Raw genomic sequence first — 21,054 nt, 5'->3', positions numbered from 1 at the left:
GGATCATACTTAGGGCCTTTATTCTTTATAATTTTTGTAAATGACTTAGCATATAATTTAAAGTGCAATTTTAAAATGTATGCTGATGATTTAAAATTATACCAACGTATTCAACAAGATATCGACAGTGATTTTCTGCAGGAGCAACTAAACAGAGTCAACATATGGTGCGGGCTGAATAGAATGATTTTAAATGAAGGAAAGTGCTGCTGCATTAAGTTTTCGAAGAAAAAGACATCTTCACCATTAACATACTGTATAAGGGGCTAGAAACTTTAAGAGGTTAAAAGCATAAGAGATTTGGGTGTCATAATGGATAGTTCACTAAGTTTTAGGGAGCACATAGATAATATTATAAAACGATCCTCAAAGCTCTCTGGTTTTATCTCCAGAATTACAGGGAGTCTTACCGATCCCAGTGTCGCTGTTACTATCTTTACCAGCCTCGTTAGAAGCATATTAGAGTTTAACAGTTGTGTCTGGTCTCCAATGTATTTAACCCATTCAGCGAGGCTGGAGAGGGTGCAAAAAAAGATTTTATACCATTTATCCTTTAAAAATAATAAATGTGCTGTTTTAAGTAAATATGAGGAGAGGTTAAATTTTTATACCTTGGAATCTCTGAGCATTCCTAGGGCAAACATCGACTCGCTATATCTATTTAAGGTAATTAACTAAAATTTTAGAACTTTTATCCATACAAGTTCCTCGGGTCGGGAGTCGTTTGTACAATGGAAGATGTTTTCATATCCCACATTGTCGAACAAATGTTGCCAGAAACTCTCCAATTAATAGGTTATGTCGCTACCATAAGGAAATTGCACAGTTTTGACATTTTTCATGGTTCTCTGGCCTCAGCTAAGTTTAGAATTAGGACACAGTACCGATAAATTCTTTTAATTATTTTATAGTTTGTATTTAGATTTTTATGGTTGTTTGTATTAACACTGTATATTGTATCTACTTGATTTCGCTGGTCGTGTCCACATGTTATAGGGACGGCACCGCTTTATATATATATATATATATTTTCGTATCTATGTCAATTTATATCACGTGTTTGTCCTAATTATGTGGTCCTAATAAAAAAAAAGTAATTAACGGAAGTCGGAACGTACGTCCGCACGAGTTCCTCGCGTCGGGAGTGGCGACGACGCCCACGACTTTAACACGAATTAATGTTAGTTCCCGATTCAGGGCTTTCTTTATAAACGCATTAAAAAGTATTCCATTCGAAAAGAGATAAGCGTCTTTTCGTCGTTTAAGAGTCGAGGAGTTCCAATCCAATCATCGGTTCTGCAATTGGCAAATATTACTGAAATAATCTTTGACGTAACAAAAAGTAAAATATTTTTTGTTTCAAGCGGTGATGAGAAGGAAATCTACAGAATAGAACGTTCAAGAACTATAATTAGGAACACATTAGACGTAAGAGACATACCGGTTTAACATTTAAATCTTACAATTAGGACTAACAGCTAATTATTCCGCGAGTTATATTCTCCGTCGGGTGCCTTTCCTCGTGGAGGGTTTTTTGAAGACTTCTTTTTCCTGGAAGTCCCCATCATCTGGAAGATAGTATAAAACGGGTCAAGGGGCGTGAGTTGTTATCATTAGTTATTTTCGTTCCGAATGCTTTACCAGACTCATCAGACTCGCCACTGGTCTTCGTCCGAGCGGCTCTCGGCTTCCTGGCCGACTTCCGGAGGCCCAGCGGCGTCGCTGCCGCATTCGGAGCTTCGTTCTCGTCGGGGCTGCGCGACCGGGTCCGCGCTCTCCTCGGCGCGGGTCTCCTCCGGGGCGTTGCTTTGGGGGCGGGGCGTTCGCCTTCGTCCGACTGTTTGTTCTTCTGTTCTTCGTCGTTCTCGGTCACCGCGAAGCAATCCTCGATTTTGTCACCCAGTTCCGTCACTAGGGCCTGCAATGAAATGTGAGTAATATTCGAAAAGAGCCAGACGGAGAAGCGTGGAACGGGCTATCGGCCTCCGGTCGCCGACCTTGATTTCGTTTTTGGCCATCTTGGAGGCGTTATTCATGAGGGTGTTGAAAGAGTCCATGACGCCGTCGCAGTGCAGTTTGTCTCTGTAGCAATCTAGGTTCTCGATGAGCTTCTTCAGCGCCCTCTCGTTGTAGGTGAACAGAGACAGACAGAAGGCGAGGTCCCTCCATTGGCGCTCGTCAGTCGCCAGTTTGAATCTTTGGCAGAGCTTCTCTATCAGCGCCTCCGTCTGTCGATCCTTCTGAATGAGGGAGGTTATGAACCTGTAACGGAGACGGCGATGTAACACCAAACCTGTCACCTCGCCGTCAGCATTCGAAGGAAACTGAACGGCGCCGACCTCATGATGACCCGGTACTTGTCTTCCGCGACGTTCAGCTCGGGATCGCTGAGCCTGGAGATGATGTCCGGCATCACGTTGTAGAGCGCGTTCCCCTTGAGCGAGAGCTGCTTGAAGAAGAGTCTGGTCATGTCGGCCACTCGCCGGTCGGGGTCGGCGCAGCAGAGCGCCATGTCCGCGATCTGCCCCTTCACGCGCACCATCTCGTGGAGCACGAGGAAGCACAGCATCTTGACGGCGCACCGGCGGACCTCCGGCTCCTCGTCGGTCAGACTGAAACGAGACGGGTCGCCTCAGAACCTGCCGCGGCTCGTCCTCGTCGAGGTCGAGAGCTCGAGCGATCCTCACATGCGGTAGACGTGCGGAGTCCACGGCTGAGTGAGGTTCGGGAACCTGAGGGTGAGATCGGCGAAGGCGATCGTGAGGTTGTTCCGAACGGCGACGCCGCGGCATCGCTTCAGCATCGTCACCGTCAGCTGCAGCCCCTCCTCGCACACGGCGCTCGACACCAGCATGAACCTGCGACGGGGAATCGTGAGCGTCGAGCCTCGCGACAAGCGCGCGAGGCGGCCGAAGCGCGGACCTGGTGTAGGCGAGAGCGGCCGCGGCCTGCAACCGCTGCGGAACGCCGGGCGCGGTCAGGGCGTGGCGCAGAAGCGGGGCGTAGCGGGCGAGAGCGGCGCCCGGCCCCACGACGTCTCTCTCGCAGACGGCCCTCACGTACTCGGCGTCGGCGTCGTCCGCCACGGCGCCCTCCAGCGCCTCCTCCTCCGTCATCGTGCCGTCGGCCTGCGATCGCAATCAATCAGAGCGAGTCCAGGTCCACGCGGGATATTCTAGGAGACGGAACCGATACGAGACCGTCTGCCGGGCTCCGGAACCGACGCTCGGAGTGCGCACGCCCCTGGACGACGCGCTGGCGCTGCTGGCGTTCATGAGAGTCTGGCGCCGCAGATCCTGCGCTCTGCCTCGGGCGGGGGTCGCGGCTTTCTTTCTCTTCTTCTCCTCGGCTTTCCGCTCCTCTCGAACCTGCGAAGCGGAGAAGTCTACGTCGTTACGTTCAAACGCGCCGTCGACGGCGGAGGGCGGCGGAATCACTCGCCTGGTTGCGTCGCCTCAGTTCGCTGTACACCGATATGTCGAGGTGTATGAGCTGCTGCAGGGCCACGTGACCCAACACGAAGACGAACCTCGACAGCAACTCCGCGGGGACGTCGCCCGAGTCGTCCTCCGCGTCGGTCGTCTTCTCTTCGATACGCGCGTACATCTCAGCCAACAGCTCGGAGGAGACGACGTCGGGAGTGTCGCACACGGCGTAGACGAAATCGACCGAGTTCGCGGCGAACGAAACGAAGTCTTCGAACGTCATAAACGCCTCCACGAGGCTGTCGCGGAGGGCCGCGAAGATCGGGTCGTCGGCGGAGTATCTGCGGTCCTTCTTCGCCAGAGACGTCAGCAGCTGAGCACTGAGATCCCGCGAGTCGTAGTCTCCGGCGAGACCGTGACGCCGAATGAGCTCCAAGTTGGCGACCGCCACGGAAGGTTTGGCCTTAGCTATCATGACCAGCAAGGACAGGGCCGCGTACCCGTCCGAATCTGTGGTGCCGTCGATTTTTTTCAAAAACATTTCCCAGAACACCTGTAACGCGAAATGACATTTTCACATACGAAACGACGTAGAGGCGAAACCCGACCTGAGCGAAAGGTCACCTGAATGACGGCGGGCGAAATGTCTCCCCTGGACACCCACTTCTCTACCAAGTGTTGCAGAGCCAGCGCCGAGTCCCGGTCGACGATCCAAAGCAGGGAAACCAGGTTCTTGGCTATGGTGAAGGCTCGGGCTCGTTCCGCTCTGCTCTCGCACTCCAAGTACATCTCCCGATAGGCGCGCTCCACGGCTTCCCGTTTGTCCTGAAGGTCTCATCGTTAGTGATTTGAGATCTCGATGGCGGTCGAGACTAACGATATCGAAGAGACACCGACCTGATCTCGCGACCACACGAGGACGAGCATGTTGGAAATGCCGACTTTGGCCGACTCGACGTGGAAGTGATGAGCGGCCGTGAAGAAGTCGATGGCCTCGTTGACGTCTCCCGCTTGCTTCGAGGTCAGCAGGGCGTCGATCAGAGGAACGGCTTCGGCGATGAGTCTGCAGAAGCGCACGGACTCTTGAAGAAACGCGACAACGCTCTCTTTCTCTTCCGTGCGCTTCAGCAGAGCCATCTCGTTTTCGCCTTCGGAAACCGAATAACTTTTCTCCGGGGTCACGTACATATTCCTCAACAGGGCCACGAAGTATTCCACCTGCGACGAGCGGATAGGGAATTTTAGAATTAGCGATATTAGTGCGGATTGCGAGACCTCGACGTCTCACAGTAACAGACCTGGTCGCTCTTGGGCAGACTGCATCTCAGGAATTTGGCTTCGGGATGTTGTCGTTCGACGTGCTTCACTATTAAATACGCCTTATAATAGTTTTCTTCCCTTAAACTGGCTCGGATGGCTCGATACAAATCGTCCATGGTGGACTGCGACAACTCCGTTTCGTCTTGGGTCAATAAATTCATTTTTTCTTTAATCGTTTTCACGACATCTTCCTCCATTTTATCCCACTTTTTCACCAGCACCGGATCCGGATCCGGATTTAGCTTCTTTTGAAGACCTTCGAGAATCGCGGTCTCCGCGGCGAGCTGCTCCTCGAGCGATTCCAACTTGAGTCGAGCCGAAAACGGATTACACTCCAAGAAGATCTACAAAACGTAAATAATTAATAAAAAGGATTAGAAGACGACACGCCTCAGCGTCGACACGGAACGGGATAGGTCACCTTGACGAGCTGAATGGCAGCTTTCCTGACGAGAGCCGCCTTATCTCGGAGTCTTCCGACGGTTCGCTCCAATACGACGTGCTGCCTGGTGACGGGCACACAACTCTCCTTTTGCAAACGAGACCAGTACTGGAGAACCTGAAGCGGTAAGCGACCCTGAGCGCGAGCCGAACTCGCCGATGCTCGCTCACGACAGTGAGTCTACTTTCCTGTCGCTGGCGAGCTCGACGAGCAGAGATTCAATATCTTCTAAATGGACACAATCAATAAGTTTTTCTACTTTTTCAAATTAAGCGACTCGCTTTCGTCAAAGCGTTTTTGAGTAACAAATACTGCAACCGCAGTGGTTTCTGGTGGTCTACGGAAAAAAAAGTCAGATACCGGTTTTCCACACTAGGTACTCGGGTCCCGGCTCCGAGGCTGGGTTACGCGAAGTACGTTTACCTTATGTCGCACATATGCGGACTGGTCGTGCAGGTGTTCAAACAAGTCATCGAGCAGGTCATCCCTTTGAATTCTCTGTTCGTCGCTCAATCCTTCCCCTTTCAACTCCATTACTAATATCTCGCACATCATCCCCAGGATGCTTATCCTTAATGTGTACGACTGTAATAAAAATATTTAGAAATCGTAAGAGTTATAGAAAGCTAAATAAAGCGAAGCGACATATCTGCGACTTCACCTCGTCGCTTTCCAAGTAAGGTTGAACGGTGGCCATGGCGCCGGTCATCTCTTTCGGGAGCTCCTTGGTGAGTTCCAATAGGAAGGATCCGCAGTTTTTGGCCGCTCCTTGTTCGGTGCCTGCGCTGTTTTCTTCCTCCGAGGATGCCAACGCTTCTGCTATTTCACGAACCTACATGAAAAGCAAAGTGTATACACCTTTTTATTGAAGTGAGAAATCACTTCTTAAGGGAGGCTAAACCGCTTCGTTCCCTCTCTCTGCTCAGTAGTATTAAATGTATTTTATAATCAAAAAAAATTACATTGCATCATTAAATGCCGCTCTCTGTTAATACATAAACTAACCATTTGAGGAGCGAATGTTCCCAGGCCAAAGTCTTTGGTCAACTGCACCACACCCGCACACACTGGGGACACCGCGTGTTCATACATTTGTAGTTCCTGAACAAAAAACATTTTTATATGAAAAAGATGTTCTCCATTCTAAGTTTTGTCTTATCGAGACTTCAAAATATCCAATAAACTGTAAACATAAAGCAATTACCTGCACCAACTTAATAATACATGCTGTACCGTGGTTATATTTTTTAATTAAAGTTCCGAGTATTTGAAATACAGTTTCTCTTAATGTTTTGTTTTTTATTGCCTGGTCTTCTATTATTACGTAACAAGGCTCCACAACCATTCTGAAACAAATTAATAGTACCTTAAAAATTTGTATTATTTATGGATATATAAGGATCATTAAATGTTTTTTTTATTAATATACAAATAAGACACAATCACCCCACATTTAATATATTACATAACACAGGCAACTTACGAAACAAAGTCTTGTTCGGCTAGAGGTGGGTCCCAAAGGCGTGGTAATGGTTGTTGGAGAATTTGGTGCAATGTAACAAGTGCAATCATTTTATCATTTTCGGTCCAACAACTGATTTCATCACTTTCTGTTGTTTTCTTGCCTTTCTTTCCCAATGTCAACTTTGTTGAATTCTATGAGAATAAATATATTTATATTAAAAAAGATGGAGAATTTATAGCTTACACCTTTCATTTAAATATTGGGAGTAAATATTTAACCCCCCCCCCTTATTTTTTTAATTGATGTTCATGTGTGGATATTCTGTTGTGTATTAATAAATGAGATTATGATTTTGTTTACCTGAAAACATCTCTTTATACCTTATCACTTTGATACTTACATCAGCTGCTACTTTGGTATCCTTTGTTTTCATAATTTGAGTGAATAAATAAATTGTCATTTTAATAATATTTAGGTTTTTATTGCGGACTTCACTGTCAATATCTCTTTCTTGCAGTATAGGTTCTAGGTAGCTAGATAAATTTTTAACAGTTCTCAGAATATGATCGTAACCTGGAATAACATTTATAATAATAACATACTACAGTGTAAACTGTATAAAAGGACACCGAAGGGACTATGCATTTTATATTATAGGCGTTATAGACAGTTGTTGGACATGGAGAGAAGAAAAATGTATAGATAACCCACAACTCCTAATTATTAGTCATGGTCTACAACAGTCTACACGTACAAGCAATCCCAAATAGGATAGGATAGAGTGACAAAAGAATGTACACAGTTGTGCAGTTTTTACTAAATTTAGCAAAATAAAAGTACTTTATTAGTCAATTGTTGCAGTTATTAAGAGTGTGTGTAATGATATGTAGAGTGTATCCTTGTATGGAAGACAATCTAGACCAACCAAAGCCAATTGATTTCGACACTTTAGTGTGTTCGTAATACGAAGGACGTAAAATTTGATAAAATAAATATATATGTTTTGATTAAAAGATTACCTTTATTTATGATATTCCACTCTAGTTTTGTACCATGAACCAATACCGAGAAGTATGTATCAAAATATTCAAGTATATAATCAACACCCTTGGAGTTGTAAGCTCGAGCAGCATCTACAAAATTCGGTTAGAATATAGAAAAGATTTCATATATTACAATCATTTTACATAGTTTCTTATGTTACCTTGAAATTTCGATAAAAGTAGTCTTGGTGAAAGGACATCTTCAACATGATATTGTCCTGCATGACATTCTAATAACTCGTCCTTTTGCAAAGGTATACTAAACTTAAAGGTACTCATTGTTTCTAGTATCTAGAAAATCATACAAAAAACTAAACTTGAACTTTTAAAAATTACATATATTTCCGATTTTCTTGTTAAACTTTGTATAAAATCAGCGGCGAGCCTGGTGTGAAATGTGAACGTTTATTTTTAAATTATTTGAATTCACAGACTCACCGTACGGATCACAGATTAAGTAGAAGTACAGATACACATTTCACGGCTTTGGCTGCAACTGCACAGAACACATAAATCAAGACGCACTGAGGGTGAAACGCTGGAACGGGCCCGTGTTTTAATAAAAGTATTGACAGACCATTGTGAAGGTAAATTGATGAGTAAAGTGAAAGATATTACTGACAGAAACCAATAACAGACAACATTAGAAGAAAATGAAGAAGGCGCTTACCCAAGATGGGCTTCACTCTATAAAAAAATCATGCCACTTAATATTATTAACGTCATGTACGTCTGGTTAGTGTTTCTAATACTACTATCTCTTAAAGAGTGAAACAATAAATATAATCCATTGTAAATTTTGAGGTAAATAAAAAGCTTATTATTATCGCATTTATTCTAAAATCTAGGAGGACTGTACTTTACAATCTTGTTCTTATTAGTTATTGATCAACTGAGCGTTTACCAGACCATAAAATCTTCAAAAACCATCCTCGGCTCACCCATAGCGATACCACTGACGGATAGGCAAAAGGTTACTTGTACTACCTTCACTCATTGTTGAATGTCAAGTGTCAAAACTTGTATTATCAATTTTGTAAATTACATTGGTTTACTTGTTAGAGAATTGATACATACGACATACATAGTTAAAAATTTCATTCAAAAATCATATCCTAAATAATTTGTTAAAGCTTGGAATTCCGATTGAATACTTGAACAGTGAATTCTTTATTATCCTGTGTCTCGTAAATTGCACAACATTTAGCCCTCAGGCGACAGTATACCTTGTAAGTTCTATGTATTTATAGTTGTAAATTTATCAAAGTATAATTTGTCAAACATGAATCGCTTATTTTCGCTCTCTCGATTGGAATTTTCATTTAATATGCCTACAGTATTGATTTTCTAAATATATGTAAGTGTCTTCGACTATAGCTAAATAATACAACACTAAATATTGCACAAGGGCACTTTTTAAAATTCGGTGTAGTATAGATTTAGTACACAATATGTTAAGAATCTACGAAATATTTCATTTTAGATATTGTAAAGATTACGTAAATTTATTATAGGGAAGTTCCAGGCAAAACGATATTGTCAATGTATGCAAAAATTATGAATAAAAGTTTAAACATTTTGATGATGATGTTAAATATTTTTTATAAACAGATTAACATGCTGAGATTTCGTAATAAGATGGGAACAGAGCATAGCAAAGAATGGCGTTGCTTAATGTGTTTACATGTTCGCACTGGAACTATGCTCCTTGGTTCATGGCATTTGGTAAGTTGTAAAAGCAGAATTGTATACAAAGTCTATAAAACTTAGGCAATATTAATTTTTGAAAATATTATAAAATTCTTGTAAAAATTTAAAATGTTAATACAAAATGATAAATGCTGTCTCTTTGACAGGTACTGCATTTACTAGCTTTAGGATTTTTGGCCGCTGTGGTGAGGGACCCAGCATTAATACAAGATTTTGAACAGGAGCAGGAATCTTTTGTTGACTGGCGTGATGTAGGATCCCCTTTACCTACTGCATTACCCAACATTGAATCACCATCCAGTGCCTATTCTCAATATGCAATTAAGCCAAAGGAGCGCAGTTTCATCTACCGTAAGATATAGAACAATAAAAGATATTGTATTTTTGTAAAGATTGATCTAAACATATTTATTGTATGTAAAAATTATAGCAACTGCTTTTATGTTTTCAGATGATATAGATGTAGGAGCTCTTGTGACCGTGTGCACTCTAGCCATTACACTGATGCTGATCTATGGAGCTGCTCGTGGGAAACCTGCACACATACTGCCTTTCTTCTGTCTGCAGATTTTTGACTTTGCTATCACAGTGTAAGCATAGAAAAATTAGTTTCGCGTTTTTAAACTCTGACCGAGCCGTAGTAGCGAAGACTGATCGCGAGCCTTCCTGCGACAGGTTGACGGGCATGGGGTACCTCTGCTACGTGCGCTCCGTCGACCAGCTCGTGCGAGAGGCCCGCCGCGTGCCCTGGCGCGCCCAACTGCTGTCCCTGCCCGTGCCGGCCTTGGCCTTTGTCATTCTGTGCTCGTTCCTCGTCGCCATCTTCATCAAGGTGAGTAACTACAAAGGCGACGTCACCCTCTTCTAGCTCGTCCGTGGAGTCGGATTAAAAGTTGAGAATTTCAATCAGGCGTACTTCATCAACATGGTGTGGCGCTGCTATAAGTACCTGACGATGCGCACTCACGCCCTGAGCGGCCTGACTCCGTTCGTGATCTCCGGCGAGGGGCTGGCGAGTCCCTCGGGCCCCGCGCCCGCGCCGCTATACTCGAGCCTGTTGCCCGACTACGACGAGGCCGTGAAGCAGACTCCGCCGCCCTCGTACCGCGCCGCCACGCTCATGGCGCAGGTGGACGCGCCTCGAGCCCTCCCGACCCCACCGGCCTCCGACACCGTGGTGGTGCTGCCGCAGCCGGGGACGCACGCCCCGGTCTAAGCTCTCTCTCTCGGCTTAAAAAAATAGAGCTATTTATTGTGTCTAAAGCGTTCTAAATGTGTCGTTCGTTATAGACGGTGTTTTTGAGACAACATTCATATTAAATGTATAGATTTATTATTAATTCTAATTTCTCAACGCTTCTAATTTCTTTATTTCCGTACAATTGTTTTAATATAACTTTCTGTTATTGTTTTTAAAGTTTAATATGTTTGTCACTTTATGTCTTATTTTTTCTTTACAATAAGTAAAAATATATATTTCAAATAATCATTCAAAATTGTGTTTCTCGTTTTACTTTGCATTTACGTATTTTGGATTCGATTAGGACTCTGTGGCAGGATTTACTTTAGTCCTTTTTAAATCTGAAAATATTTATGAACTAAAACGCCAAAACCCTTTTTTTATATAATTTCCAACCACCGACCGAGTCATTTCAAAAAGAGTAACTTCTTTATATATCTTTAATACTTGGTGCATTATGTTTATAAAAGATGCGATATAAAATAACAATCATTCAGTTGCTTTTTTATGAAAGAAGTTTTTTGAAAACCGTTTATTTAAAGTACTTCAAAGAGTAGAGAAACATTCCTAGAATTGTCTATCCAACTAATAGTATTTACAATGTACCGAAAATAATTTAGATTTAATTGTCCGTTTTTAGTTCGATCTCGATAGTATTTTATTCCGCCTTTTATATGAATTTTTAAAAGGTAATCTCAAATTGGTTTTCTCGAAAGACTATGAAAGAATTGTATTATATCAAGCCACGGACGGAAATTAAGTGAAAAATGTTTTTCCTTATCAATCTTTTCAATTAAATGATATTTCTTAATCCTAATCGTGAGTAGTTCATAACGGCCTATGATCCCGAGCCTCTCTAATCTAAATCATTAAACGAAAAATATGTTTCTATTTTTTACTTTGGGCATTACATTGTAGAATAAATATTAATGCTAAGACAAATTATTAATGTGTGTACACTGAAAGTGATCGAATCAAATAAATCACTGTTAACAATGATTGATTGTTTCTTTTGTAGTTTAAAAAAATAATGGTATATATATATATATATATAATAAATGTTTTAATATATTTTGGTTATCAGAACTAACAGAACGGCTTGCTGAAATGCACACATGCAATTTATATTCTGTATCCGGCGGCTGATGAATTCTAATACAGTAAAATTATGTATAACTGCAAACGGTTCAGAATATAAAAAGGTCAAAGTGACGAAAGTTGATAATTTACAAACAATAGTCGGACATGCGCGCCTGCCGTTCGCCGTCGCCTTTTCACACGGCTCTATTTATATCGACGGCTCACCCTCCGCGTCGCTTTGCACTCACGCAAGCGCATTGTGCACCTGAAACGCAGAAAGTGAAAATCGCACATCACGGTCATGTTAGGGGCAGGGCGCAGTATTGCATTACTGTAGTGGTTGCGCTAATTAGTGGCTCGCGGGACGAAACGGTCGCGCCATCAGCGGCTCACGAGAATGGCCGATGCCTCATCGGCAGCGGTCTCCATCACTGCGCTAAACCTTGACGCGTCAGCCGATTCGCCGGCTAGAGATTCGAGGACGTGACATCCCTCGATCGACCGAGGGCTGCCGGCGCGATGGCTTCGACGATGCAACTCGAATTCACCCAGGCGATGACGGATTTTAAAACCATGTTCCCCGATATGGACGATGATGTGATCGAGGCAGTGCTTCGAGCCAACCAGGGTGCCGTCGACGCGACCATCGACCAGCTGCTGGCCATGAGTACCGACAACCAGAACGAGCGGTTGCGCCTCGAGATAGAGCGCGTGGAGAGCAGCTCGCCCTCTCGTCGCAGAGATCGGCGAACCAATAGACCGCTCCAGAACGGCGACGACAACGACACTACTGCACTTGTGTAAGATTCATTTTGCATTTGCTAACCGTTATTGACAATAGTTATTTAGAAGCGTTAACCGAGTAGTTAGCCTCGTGAGCTTGAGGACGTTCGAACCCCACCTGAGCGCCAACGGATTTTTCTAAATACTGCAGAACTTTGGCACCATGCCCCTTTATTGAATGTAATTATTCCCTTAATCACTCCTATAGCGACGCGTATATCCTTAATGAGTTTTTGCAGTGATGTAGAAGATGAATCCGTGCCTCTGGCTGTGCGAAAAAGGTGGGTGCCACGAATGCTAGGGCCTTTACCGCCCATGTTCCTGCGAATTCCCCCAAACACCGATGCAAGAATAGATTTAAATCTGGAAATGGATGACGACCGCATCGCCACATTCTTGCAAAATGAGGAATTCATGGCTGAATTGCGCTGGAACCAAGAGTTCATCGCGGCGTTGGATAGCGACCAGGGAAATAAAACGAAATGCCACGACGACGAAGCTGCGTTTAAAGAAAGACTGAAGAATATGGGCAAGTGTAAGTGAAAAACGATTATCATACAATTATTCTCGAACGTCGATAAATCTCGATGATATTTTCACATAGACGCTCGCGCTACCGGCGCCGGTCTCGCCATTGTATTCTAAATACAACCTTTGCTAACTACAATGCGATGCAATTTAATTGTTTCGACTCGAACATTTCAAACCAATTTTTAATTCAACGGTAAGAATTTAATGAGAAGTTACGAAAATTTATTTCTTTTTTACAGTGTCAAGGAAGAAATTTGCGCAATTGTCGCGAATGTTCAGCCGGGGGGGTTCACGACGAAGCGGCAGCGCGCGGGCTCCGCCCCGTGGCCCGCCAGACAGTCTTCTATTACAAGAGGAGCACAGTGACGATGACGACAAATCGCACACGCAAAACGTTAAAATTTAATCGTTCCACGCTATGTCATATCGCGCTTCAAACAAGACTTACTAGACTAGACTAGGAGGGCCTTATTTCAGAGCTGCACAAGCGATCGCATTACAAGACTGGGGATAGATAGATAAGGTTGCATTTGTTATTGTTGCTTTGATGAGAACGTATTATTTAAGGAATTTGCTGTCCTAGACTTGAGATAGAGGTTAGCCCATTCGTTTGATTAGAACGTCGATTAAAATCCTAAATATACCCTGACTACACCTTGACCGATTACTTTTCTTTAACATGCCCGAGGCCCATGGCCTATCAGCAATGTGTTGTACAGTTTAATTGCTGATAGGCCTGTTACTTAGTTAGTCATTTGTCATTGTGTCATTCATTTGAGTCTATAAACGTGAGATGTGTTTAATTAATTCGTAAGATCTCGTGACGTTATAGAAGTTTCCCTCTTGAAAATAATGTTATAATATAAACATCTTTTGATATCTTTCTTTTGTTTTCGAAAATAGACTAATGTTACAATTCCGTATTTATATATTATTATATTATAAAGATATCGATTACGTGCATTTGTGTTGTTGCATTGTGTTAAAAATTTGATGGCGGGGCTTTAAATTAAATGTTTGGTCACAAGGTTATTTTTGATAATGTATGTACAGTTGTACACGCTAACCCTTGCATAGAACCTAAATGTTTCTAATAATCTCACAAATGGTAGAAGGTACCGTTAAAATAAATAAGTTAACAAATTTACCATTCTCGGAATCAAGTATAGCCTCGGTATATTAATTGGTCCTTGTGATAAGACCATAACCAACAAAATAATTATATTATTTATTGTCAACGATTAGGTTTCCTTATTAATGACGTAACATAGAGCATCGATCATGCTGCCCATCTGCGTGATCTTCATCTGTATCCGTTTAATGCTTTTAGGTACTAGCCTGTTATATAATATGATTTTTTTTAAATTAAAATGATTCATACATATCACTGTCCAATATTTACAGATAATAATACGTTACAGAATTGGTTTGGATTAGTAATAACTTGAAGCCTATCACGCAAAACCAGTTGTATGACAGCTGTGTTATTAAGTCTTGAATGACTTTTTAGCACTCTGTAGACTGAATACCATACTTGTATTCTCATGCTACTTATTATAATTGCTTTCCATCATTCCAAAAAAGGAGGTAATGAATATCGTGTGATGGGTGATTTTCTTCTATCGTGGGAGGAAATGGATGAATTACTCCGTGGCTTGGCGATTGCTAAAGACATCTTATCGTGTCGTGAACTATAGGGAATGACGCTGAGTCATATATTTCAAGAAATGAAGCGTGACAAAGACGAGAGCGCAGTAAACACTTGAATAAAAAGCAATGAAGCATAACGCGAAAGTGGCGTTGCCTCTACAAAACTTCAACTGCCTTTAGTTTTTCTTACGCATCGCTCGCGTTTCATATAGTGTGGTCATTCATGCTAAAAAGCAGGAACCAATCCATAAAATCTATTAAAACCTTGAAAATGTCAGACCGACACTTGGTACTTTATTCACCAATGATTACTAGGTTGGTGCATTCTTTTCGTTCTATAGGAATTCCATCTTTACCTCATATTAAAATGATCAAGTGAGCCGCCCACTAATTTAGCAGATTTTGTTTTACGTCTTATTTGCAGTCAAGTTTGTGTTATAATATGAAACCGGTGCGGCGTCTGGCAACGTGCATCCGACACGCATCACGAGCCAAAATCATCCAGTGCGCCTTCGCTCCTCGCGGCATTTGTACGCATGGAGACACAACTCTCGCGAGAGCCGTAACATAACATGAAAACAACCAACCTATTAGTGTTGTGACAATCGTTTTGCTTCTCAAGTAAACTTTTCGTGAGTAACTTTTTTATGTTGTATCCACCTTAGAACTTATTTTAAAATCACATTTATTAAAAGCTTCATCGCATTGCATATTTTAATTGTTGTATATATTTTTTCACTTTGTTCTGCGCATTTTATAACCAATTTAGTCTTTGAAAATATTATATTTGGAAATTAGATTATCAGAATATGAAAGATTATTACTGTCTGATTTTTTACAATATACAAATTAGTGCACTCTTTTATCTTGCCGACTCCAGATCGTGGGTTTTAAGGCATTGCTAAGTATCGGTTATAACTATGTTAACACCAATATATTTCGATTTAATTAAATAAACTTTAATAAGGAAAAAACTATAATGTGCATATTAAACACACCATGAAACCAGATTTGTTAAGAATCTCTAAATCTTTATAACTCTTTTTTTTTTCAACATAATTTATATCATGATTTGAAGTAAGGAACAATTCTAGGTATTTAAAAGAGAGTTCATTGATCTTAATGGAATACAACACCATTCTCTACTTATATTAAATATTTGAATGTTTTAATGTTGTCTAATTAATTATCTTTATTCATTATTAAACGTATCGTTTCAAACAATACTTATTGAGGCATAATATGTTTCATATTATCTCATAAATGGCTCCGCGTCGGTTACTTGGCCAAAGTGAAATTTAAATTGTTATAATGTCTCTGTAACAGACCGTTAAATACGGAATGCCGTGAACTAACATAAATGTAAAATTATTTTAAATTACTCGAAGTATGCATCGAAAACTCAGAAGCGACGGTCGATTACCTAGGAGTCTAGGTTCTGTAAGACGAATTTAATACAAAGTTATAAAATAAAAAAACTGTAAGCAGATGTAGGTATTTTTATGTGTTCACCTCGAGGGCGTCGCTGAAAAGTTACAGCTCCTCTTACCTGCCTGGCGACGCTCTCAACTTAAAAGATCTTAATGTTTGTATTATTTTCCTAGTAATTGAAGTGTCCGTGCGAGATCTTAAACTCGAGAGCCAGTATAGTTGACGACGTCATAAACTTTAAGATATACGGCTGGAGCATGTCTTCTGAAGCTGGACACGCATTTAAACCTCTATTATTATGGACACCATTCCATGGAAAGCGTTCTACGCTTCTTTTGTTACAAACCATAGAGTCTCTTACACACTAATTTTCATCTACAAAAATAAATTTCCTTTATTATGGCCTAGGCGAATAAAAATAAATAATAATAAAGCTTGTACCTGACGCTCTTTATTAATGTAACTATTTAAAGTAACAGTTTGCGATTCACGTGGTAGATCAACATAATATCGTAAGTTCGTAAGTAAGTAAATCGTAGTTATTAAGCAATTATTTAGGCGACGGATATCACATAACCCTCTTCGTCACGACCTGAATGACCTGATTGGCGCAAAATAAAAACAGTCAATCGTTTGATGTGGGTAATCTGCTGCATCTGAACGATCATGAGCAGCGTTCAATAAATTGGATCATTTTTCGTGTGGTATGTGACGCGGTATCAACGTGAGTTTGGAGTCTGCACAATCAGTACGGCCGAGTTTCACCCGGAGTATTCAAGCTGTTACTTTTATAACGCGCGGCCGCACATGACAACGCTCTGTTTCCCTAAGTCTCATTGTCACATATACCACGTAATGGAATTCTTTAACTTTCACGCCACGCAAATATCACCTTAACACACCTTAAGGAGAGAGCGATATCGATAACAATATTAAACAATAATAATAATAATAATGACCCTTGAAACTAACTTGTACTATTTTTTGTCGCAAAAGTAATCGGTGGACGTTCGTATCCTTAAGGTGTACCTACTTTAGCAATATCAAAAGTTAATTCTGATAATATACAAAAGCAAATTATTTAAAAATACATATAATAATTTCCAATGAAAAGATATAAGTGGCGTGCCAAATGCAAATTGCGATTAACTATGCTTATAAGAAAATTCCTTATTCGAGCAAAAGGTTTGGCAGAGATGGTGACTTCACGTTTATACTCCGAATAAAAGTACAGACCACACGATCGAACAAGAGTACACGCTAACGGAAGAACACAACACACTGCAACGGTAATAGTTCATGCTATTTTGCGAATAATATTCCGAATCTCTCTTCTCCAGACTAGATAATTTCCCATGCTAATAGTAATAACACGGGTTTGCACTAACCAACGAGGTGGAGGTGACGTCATTGTATCGGATAAGGTAGTAAAAGTATCTGTTCTTGTTCTTTCTGCAAAAAAAGGTGACTCTATAGTACTTACCTTGCTTATCTGACAAATTAAAACAATAGGCCCTCTGTTGGGATCGCGATCAGTTTATCAGATCAGAGAACAATTCTCTTTGAGACGACCATTTGTAACAAAAAGCTTTTACACATTGAAAGCTTCAATCCGGTAAACTAATTTAAGATTTTCAATCGATTTTACAAATAAATTGAACTCCAAAATATCTGTCATTATGAAAATACGTGTATTGAGTTATTACAATTAGCTGCTCACAGTTAATTTACATGAATCAGTTGTAAAAACCATCTTCCTTTCTTAGAGCACACAAAAGCAGCATATTTCATCTCGTTAGACTAATATTTATTCATGTATTCCTTAACGCACGTTTCTCCATTATTGGACTAACCTGATTCGAATCGACGTTATTCGTTCATATTCTTTGGACCCAGTAAATTTTAAAAAATGAGAAATTTGGTTTGCTCCAGCAAACAATATTTTAAGATTCTTGTTTAAGACTTGACTTTTGTTGGAACAAAATAATATAAATTAAATTTCGTTTACAAACTGGTGGACACAAAAAATGAATTACGAGGCTACATTAAGAATATTGTTGGAACATGCGACATAATTCAATTCCTATAGTCCTACTTTTTCACTTTTTGCAATCCTGTCGTAAGTATTTTATTTTCTCACGTATGTGCATTCGCGATGTTAAAAAGAAGTTTACTGGAAACTGGTAGGTCGTTACCAGGCGCAACTGAGTTACTGACCATCGAACTGGCCCTTAGGGATGAGAATTAATACGTTCGTTGCCCTGTCTGTGTTGTGGACATTGGACAGTTCATGCCACGTCCGATGCCTGCTTATTTACAACTAGACTTACGAAGCAAATTACAATTTTGGATACTTACTATTTTATAGCGTCATTATGTGTTTTACTCGATTTTTATAAATAATTAGATGAGAGATTACTCTTTTGAAGTATTTAGATACTCTACTTTGGCTATATTTGCAGCATGACATGAGGATAAATAATGTGTGTGTTATTTCCAATAATTTTTCGCTTGCAATAATGCAGGTTTATCCGTTTAGGCGTTGTCAAAAAATTAACAAAGTTATAATGCCTGGAAACCCCGGGCGAAAACCGAACCGGTTTATATGAAGGTCAGAGGCGTTTCAATAGAAGTGAATTTATATTACGTATATAACAGGTATCTTTTTATTTTCAGCGGCGACACTTGAAGCCCGAAGACAGATGTCTGTACTGCGAGACTTGGGTAGCTGAGGGCCGGCGTGGCCTTATGGAAGGACCGGCGCTACCTACACTGCTTCTTATAGCGGTGCTTCAACTAGCCGTCACTAACTCAGCTCGGTTTGGTGACCGCCTCGCCCCTAGGAAGCCCGCGCCCTACTCTCCTCGAAATTCAAATCCAGGACAAACTTTTGCACAAAACGAAGAAGCCACTTACGATCAAGACTTTGATAAGCAAATACTAGCTTTTGAATATGACGAGCCCAAACTGGAAACGGAAGCTCCCCATCGACGTCCCGCTCGGACGGAAGCGCATCGCTTGGAAATGAGTACCGAATACTTCGTGATACCGGAAAAGATGTCGACGTCATCTTCAACTTCAGTTCCTCAACGCCCAAAAGTCATTGCCACAGCGCGGCCGAACAACATGACCATGCCGGCCATAAAGGTCGCAAATTTGACGGCTTTAAGACTTGAACCGTGGGCTGTTCCCATTTTAGCGTTAGCGAGCGTCATCATGATAATTATTTGCGGCTTCGAGGCTTTCGTTATTTGGGGGGCCAGTCGCAAAGCGCCGAGCCACAGACATTTGCTCTTAGGACAGACGCTGCTCTTCGGGCTCTTTCTGTGCGCAGGCACCGCAGCCTTGTACGTCGCATCGCCCACGACCTTCACTTGCGGGGCTGTACGTTTTGCGACCGGAGTGGCATACGTGATTGTGTTCGTGACATTATTAGTGAAATGTGTATTTCTGTTAAGTCTAAACGGCGGCGTATACCTCCCCGCCGCTTATCAAGGACTTTTGTTATTTTTTGCCATCATGATACAGGTCGCCATAGGGGCGCAGTGGCTGGGCGGATCGCCACCGCGAGTGGCGCCGAGTGGGATGAGGTGTCAGACGGCGTTGTCTGATCTGTTACTATCTTTGTGTTACGCCGCATTTCTAATAGCCGTGGTGTGCGGGGTCGCACTTCGCTCGCGCGGCATTCGGGACAACTATCGCGAAGCCACGCACATTGCAGCCGCGAGTGGCGCTACGGCTGCTGTGTGGGTGTGCTGGGTTGCGGCAGCTCTCGGGGCTCCCGACCAGCACAAAGACGCGTGCGTGGCGGCGGGATTACTTGCTACGTGCGCCGTAGTGTTCGCTCTCATGTTCGCTCCGAAAGGTCGCCGCTTGGCCGCCCTGGGCCGAGAGGGCCGCTGGGACGCCGACCGCGAAGAAGGCCTCAGCTCCCTGGGCGCAGGTGGTTCCGGTTATTCGCCTTCGTTCTTTCACTTCAAGCCGGTTAAGTACGGCATGGTTTCGGCGGCGGCGCCGGCGATGGCTTCATCGATCTCGGATCGCAAGGAGCCCCCAGCTCAGCAAGCCGGTTAGTTAAGTATCGACGCTAACGCGCGCTCCCAAAGTGAGGATTATCGCTTTCGCACAACACCTAATGGCCATGCCGGGTTGTTCGCAGATCCGTTCGGCATCTTCGTGGCCTCGCACCATCACAGACGCACCGCGTGCGCCCCGCACTATCCCATGCACCTATTAACGCACTATAACTTCAATAACTACCCGCCCTATCACTACATGTTACCACCAGGTAATACTGCAATTTATAACTCCTGATAAATAATCGTGGTTGTGGTCGTGAGTGGCATGTTGCTTTTTGCAACAATTGTAAATGATAATTATTTACTTCGTCGTACAAGATGCTTTTCGGCTATCGGTCTTTTCCTTAGCTGCCTAACGTGGATTTCCCTTTACAGGCGTGATGATGCGCGCAGAAGAGGCCAACGTGTACACGAGCGTGGAGCCGACCTTCAGCAGCAATCCCAACGTGTTCTTCCAACGCACGGACCCTTTGCACGTCGGCATGATGTACTGAATACTGAGCCCCGCGCAATCACGCGTTCCCGCGGGAACACTGACATTTGACGGAGAAATTTATGAATGTTTGATCTATAGATCGATAGCATTGTGTGACATAAAGAAGCTGCTTCTTAATCAATTTCAGAAGTTAGTTTTAATTTATTGGTTAACAATCTTTTATACTTTAAAATTCATTTTTAATATGTGGTAGACATAGTTTTTTCCTTTACTTACTTCTAAAATACTACTTAATGCTCAAATAGGATAATATAAAATAAATATTTGTGATGATGTATGGTACTTAGCCCACCCCGACTGAAAAATTACAATTTTGAAGTAAATAATTGTGCTTTTGTGAGTTTTGTAAATAAAACTGA

At 42.2% G+C, this 21,054-nt stretch overlaps 4 protein-coding genes across 6 annotated transcripts; 3 read left to right on the top strand and 1 right to left on the bottom strand.

Annotated features, from left to right (window-relative positions):
- Nucleotides 1–1,392: 1,392 nt before the first annotated feature.
- LOC123710151 (condensin complex subunit 1) lies at nucleotides 1,393–8,085 on the bottom strand. Its single transcript, XM_045661882.1, has 20 exons — nucleotides 7,857–8,085; nucleotides 7,672–7,785; nucleotides 7,053–7,225; nucleotides 6,671–6,843; nucleotides 6,392–6,533; nucleotides 6,193–6,288; nucleotides 5,849–6,019; nucleotides 5,611–5,772; nucleotides 5,167–5,304; nucleotides 4,724–5,089; nucleotides 4,323–4,643; nucleotides 4,050–4,250; nucleotides 3,442–3,978; nucleotides 3,201–3,368; nucleotides 2,923–3,128; nucleotides 2,688–2,858; nucleotides 2,340–2,612; nucleotides 1,998–2,262; nucleotides 1,642–1,918; nucleotides 1,393–1,568 (listed from the first exon to the last, which is right to left on the bottom strand). The coding sequence occupies exons 1-20, from the start codon at nucleotides 7,972–7,974 to the stop codon at nucleotides 1,495–1,497; spliced, it is 4,146 nt and encodes a 1,381-aa protein (XP_045517838.1). The 5' UTR covers nucleotides 7,975–8,085; the 3' UTR covers nucleotides 1,393–1,494.
- A 643-nt stretch (nucleotides 8,086–8,728) lies between these two features.
- Nucleotides 8,729–11,644, top strand: LOC123710203 (lysosomal-associated transmembrane protein 4A). The gene is made up of 6 exons (XM_045661960.1): nucleotides 8,729–8,924; nucleotides 9,307–9,420; nucleotides 9,552–9,756; nucleotides 9,857–9,995; nucleotides 10,081–10,237; nucleotides 10,316–11,644. Exons 2-6 carry the CDS (start codon nucleotides 9,313–9,315, stop codon nucleotides 10,619–10,621), a joined length of 915 nt encoding a protein of 304 aa, XP_045517916.1. The 5' UTR covers nucleotides 8,729–8,924; nucleotides 9,307–9,312; the 3' UTR covers nucleotides 10,622–11,644.
- A 311-nt stretch (nucleotides 11,645–11,955) lies between these two features.
- LOC123709711 (CUE domain-containing protein 1) lies at nucleotides 11,956–14,131 on the top strand. Its single transcript, XM_045661225.1, has 3 exons — nucleotides 11,956–12,525; nucleotides 12,748–13,043; nucleotides 13,279–14,131. The coding sequence occupies exons 1-3, from the start codon at nucleotides 12,245–12,247 to the stop codon at nucleotides 13,443–13,445; spliced, it is 744 nt and encodes a 247-aa protein (XP_045517181.1). The 5' UTR covers nucleotides 11,956–12,244; the 3' UTR covers nucleotides 13,446–14,131.
- A 194-nt stretch (nucleotides 14,132–14,325) lies between these two features.
- LOC123709710 lies at nucleotides 14,326–21,050 on the top strand. Of its 3 annotated transcripts, XM_045661223.1 has the most exons (5): nucleotides 14,326–15,004; nucleotides 15,114–15,321; nucleotides 18,797–20,189; nucleotides 20,280–20,408; nucleotides 20,575–21,049. In XM_045661223.1, the coding sequence occupies exons 3-5, from the start codon at nucleotides 18,869–18,871 to the stop codon at nucleotides 20,691–20,693; spliced, it is 1,569 nt and encodes a 522-aa protein (XP_045517179.1). In that variant the 5' UTR covers nucleotides 14,326–15,004; nucleotides 15,114–15,321; nucleotides 18,797–18,868; the 3' UTR covers nucleotides 20,694–21,049. The 3 variants fall into 3 exon arrangements, with proteins under 3 accessions (XP_045517179.1, XP_045517178.1, XP_045517180.1); XM_045661222.1 differs by having other exon boundaries at nucleotides 14,326–15,321; XM_045661224.1 differs by lacking the exon at nucleotides 20,280–20,408 and having other exon boundaries at nucleotides 14,326–15,321; nucleotides 20,575–21,050.
- Nucleotides 21,051–21,054: the final 4 nt, after the last annotated feature.

The sequence above is a fragment of the Pieris brassicae genome, chromosome 5 (genome assembly GCF_905147105.1).
Source record: "Pieris brassicae chromosome 5, ilPieBrab1.1, whole genome shotgun sequence".
NCBI lineage: Eukaryota > Metazoa > Arthropoda > Insecta > Lepidoptera > Pieridae > Pieris > Pieris brassicae.
The sequence above is the reverse complement of the archived record's forward strand: the minus strand, read 5'-3'. Positions and strand labels throughout refer to the sequence as shown.